Genomic DNA, 4,214 nt, shown 5'->3' on the forward strand with positions numbered 1-4,214 from the left:
GGGCGGGCCAGGCTGACAGGTCCAGTGGCATAGCCAAGCTGACACTCATCTCCAGCATATAACCCCACTTCATGGAGCCCCGAATGTTGTGCTAGTGTTCACGGAGCTCCTGCCACTGCTGTCCCCTGCCCGGCAGGCACTCCAGCCAGGCCAAACCATGAGGCAGGTGCCGGCTGTGGCCCTGCTCCTGCTCCTGCTGCTGCTGCGAGTTGGTGAGTCCTAGAGGCTGCAGGGCTCCTCTCTCCTACCTGGAGCTGTAGCTAAGCCCCCCACTCCCTGGCCAGGCCTGGGGCTGCAGCATGGGCCTCTCCTCCCTGCCCCAGGGGGAAGGTTCCAGACGTCCCACCTGGGGGAGTGAAGTGGGGAAGGCTGGATGGGGGTGTGGATGCAGGCCCGGGAGGAGCCCAGAGGCAGTAACCATAACCCTGCTCCCCTTGCCTTGGGCAAGCACGGCCAAGCTCTGGGCTTGGCGCTTCTGCTTCCTCTCATCTGGGCCTCTCTCCCTTCTCCAAGGGCTGCATGGGTGCAAGATCTGAACTCGAAACCGCTGCCCTCCAATCCCTGGGCCACTGTTCACTGGGCCCAGGAGAGGTAGCTGAGCTGCTTGCTGCCTGAGCCTGGGATCCTTGGGAGGCTGGTGAGGGCTTAGCAGGGAGCAGGGGGAGAGGGGTGCAGGCTCCAGCTCCCACCAGAGAGGGAGGGTATGGGAGGAGCAGGCCCTGAACCCCTGTCCCCTCTCCCAATCATGGGTCAGGGTTAGCAGGTGCCAGCCAGGGGACCCACCTGCAGGCCCCTCCCAGTGGGCAGGCTGCTCTCTGCCAGGGAAACTCTCCCGCATTCCTGGGCCACCTCACTTCCCTGTCCTTAAGTCACCTCCCAGGGCCAGGCCGGGTCACCCCAGGCTGCAACTCAGCCAGGGCTCCAGGCTTTCCACCACGGGAGGAGGGCACCAGGGCAGCACCTTGGTGGGGAGGCCCCAGCCTCCCTGGGCTCCACAGGGCCTCCCCAGGTCTCGCTGCCCCGCCTACCTCTCCTGGCCTCCTGGTTCAAGAACCACAGCGTTCTTTGAGGGAGCCCATCTCCGCCAGGGTGTGTAACACTGTGATTGCTCCTGGTGGGTTGAGAAACCAAGGTCATTGCCAAAATGGAAACAGCGGCCTGCACTTGGCTCTCAAACAGCTGTGACCAGAGGCCTGAACTCCTTCAACACTGCCCTTGCCCCTCATCCCTGGCTGTTCCCTCCTAGAGCCTTGGGTCTCTCCTATCCCCACTAGCAACTAGCTACAGGAGCATGAGGGCCCTGGGCCCAGAGGAGGGGCCTGACACCCCCACCAGCTCACCCAGCCCCTATAGGACGCCCACCCTGCAGAGCCCAGGTCTCCACATCACCCCTTCCCGGTCAGCCGTGCTCCCACAGCTGCTCCCATTCTCTCCCTCTTATACATTCCCCGGGCTCAGGCCCCCTGGATGTGGGCTCTGCCTTCACAGAGCTCCTGAGCCCATAGGTGAGATGAGACAACAATTCTACCCCCAGGGCAAGGTAAGCAGAGCTCTGTGAGGCCAGGCGGGAGGACAGAAAGCTCAGAAGAGGGAGCCAGGCTTCCCAGACAGACAGTGCAAGCAAGGAGGGCTGCCTGGAGGAGGAGGCATTTCAGTTAGGCCTGATCTGGATTAGGACCATATAGAATCTGGATTTGTAGACACCAGGAGGAAAGGGGTGCTGTGGGCAAACATTCAGAGGCCGGAAGGCTCAATCTGAATGAGAAGTGGAGTTGCATTAGGCTGGGGTGAGGAAGACTGCAGAGCTCTAATGGGGTGGGGGGTGGGTGTGCTGCCAGGCAGGGTGCGAGTGCCCTTGATCCTGGGAGCAGGCAGTGGAGGATCCATCTGCATGTATGGGAGAGGGGATGGCTGCGGGGAGAATCTGGACAAGGCTCTGGAAAAGTCCCACAGGGAGGGAACAAGCCTGAAAGTGAATGGGAGCATCTTGCCAGCAGAAGCATCAGCCTTAGAAAGAGCATGGGGTCTGGTGTTATCAATCTAATTAAATCATATTATACTAAGATGAGGGGCTGGAGGGAACTGCCCTCCTGGGGGCATTTGCATTTTAAAAAGGCACCTCATTAACACAAATCAATGTCCAGGCAGAATTCCTGCTCCCCCCCACCCCCCGCTGGCCTGGGCTGACTACTTCCACCCTCACATTTCTGCTTGGCACCTCTACTTTGAAGAGTGGCCAGTCCTGCCTGTGCCTCCTCAGCCCTCTCCTCCTCCTCTTGCTCCAAGCACAGCTCCCCCCCACAACCGCTTCTTCATCCAGCACCCCAGTATTGGGGAGTGCACCCCTTAGACTGCAAGAATGGGGGTCCTGTAAAAATCCCCAGGGTCCTTGGGCACCCCATAGAGAGGCGTGGCTCAGCCTGGTCGTTTCCTGCCCCCCAGGGCCCCTCAGCTGCCTGGAACTGGTTACCAAGAGGGGCTGGTGTATAGGGGGAATACTGAGGGCTGAGGTGGGGAGAGGCTGTTCTGAGGCCCCCACCCCAGCTCTGATCAGATCTGCCCCCAGTGAACCAGATATGCGAGTGGGGCTCTCTCTACAGGGCGGGTATTTCTGGAGTGTTGCTGGCACTGGGCTGGGGACTGTCGGCCTGGCTGGGGTTTCCGCACTGGGGGCGGGTGGGGGGGGTCGTGTCAAAGCCAAGTAGCAGGCCCTGTGCCTATGTCCAGAGACACGGGGGCAATGGATCCTGGGGAGATGGAGGCCATTACCGAATGGTCCCACCCTCACCCCTCCCCTGTCTCTCACATGGGCAGGGGTGCCATGGCCCAGCAGGGTGCCCTGGGCTCCAAGTGCAAGCACGCTGGAATGTCTGAGAGAGGGGTTGGCTCTTGGGAATCTGGAATCTTGGGAGGACTGACCCACGACCACTGGCTGGCCTTTCTCTACTCCCCCAAGACCCGAGTATCTGGGCTGTCGCCCCAGGACTCCAGCCAGACATGGAGCCTCGCTCCCTCTCTCTCGTCCTTCATCCCAGCCCCAGGCTGGTGGAGAGGGGTGGGGAGGGAGATCCCACAGCATCAGGGCTGAAGGCTGGATGCTCCGCAGAGCTTCCGACCAGGACGAGTGTCGGGTGTGGAGAGAAGGCCCTGTGGGGACAAGGAGGAGTCCTCCTGCCCCAAACAGGAGAGTCAGCCCTGACAGGGTCCCCTCACTGGCATCTCCTGATTGTTTCCCCCTGTGGCAAGGGGCTTGTCTGCCCTTGCAGGTGAGCTCTGGCCCACAGGCCTGGCCTGTACACATCTCGGGGGCCAGACCTGTGGGGAACTGAAGGCCGCTGGCCTCTCCTGCCAGGTCCCGCTGTGGGCTGTCCTGCTGAGTCCTCAGGAGGTTGCGTGTGGAGCAGATGAGGGGCTACGCTGACCAGCAGTGGTGGGTGGGGCGGGGAGGAGCAGACCTCAGCTTCAGCTAAGTTGGCTGATCACCCTCTTTTTTCTCATTTCCAGGGACTCAGGAGGCTGAGGCGTTAATTGGTAAGCATCCAAGTCCCCTGGGTCGGGGGATAGGAGTGGGCTTGTCTGAGAGCTGCAAGACTAATCAGAAACCCACACACTCACACACACCCGGAATGAGACCCAGAATGAATGGGCCGGGCACAGGGAATCCCACAGTGCAGGAAAGTTGTGGAGCCCAGGCAGGAGTGGAGGGGGAAGGTCTGACACACAGTGCAGGTGGCACAAGAGGGCCATCAAGGCAGGAAGCATGGAGAAGGGGGGCAGGGAAAGCAACAGAAAAGAAGGTAAAGACAGAGTTGGAAGACCACTCACCTACCCTACGTGGGACCCTCCCAACACCCACTGACCTTCTGGGAGCCCATTTGTCAGGCTCTGTGATAAGACCTTTACCTGTGTTATCTCACTCCCTGCCCTAGGTAGGTCTGATGTCATCATTTCACAGGTGAAGGGAGTGGGGCCCATGGTGGTGGGGGACTTTCCCAGAGCTGGGAAGGGTCTGCCTGTGTCAGAGGCTGACCTGATGCCCAGGCCTCTGACTTGCCTAAGGTCCCCAAGCAGGTCAGGGGCAGGGAGGCCGGGAAGTGAACAGAATGTGAAAGTGTGGGTTTGGGGGTATGGAATCAGAGCCGATGGAACTGGCCCCCAGTGAGCGCACCCCTGGCTGTGTTCCCCTAGCCTGCGGGAGCCCAAGGATGCTGAAC

General features: G+C 60.7%; 1 protein-coding gene across 1 annotated transcript in view; it reads left to right on the forward strand.

The window, feature by feature from the left end:
* Positions 1 to 157: 157 nt before the first annotated feature.
* The window catches only part of PRSS27 (serine protease 27), a 7,027-nt gene continuing 2,970 nt past the window's right edge, over positions 158 to 4,214 (forward strand). Inside the window, exons 1-2 of the mRNA XM_007453664.1 lie at positions 158 to 212; positions 3,505 to 3,531. Of these exons, the coding sequence (XP_007453726.1) occupies positions 158 to 212; positions 3,505 to 3,531 (82 nt within the window). The remainder of the gene's footprint in view (positions 213 to 3,504; positions 3,532 to 4,214) is intronic.

Source organism: Lipotes vexillifer, unplaced genomic scaffold (assembly GCF_000442215.2).
Source record: "Lipotes vexillifer unplaced genomic scaffold, Lipotes_vexillifer_v1.1 scaffold914, whole genome shotgun sequence".
Classification (NCBI taxonomy): domain Eukaryota; kingdom Metazoa; phylum Chordata; class Mammalia; order Artiodactyla; family Lipotidae; genus Lipotes; species Lipotes vexillifer.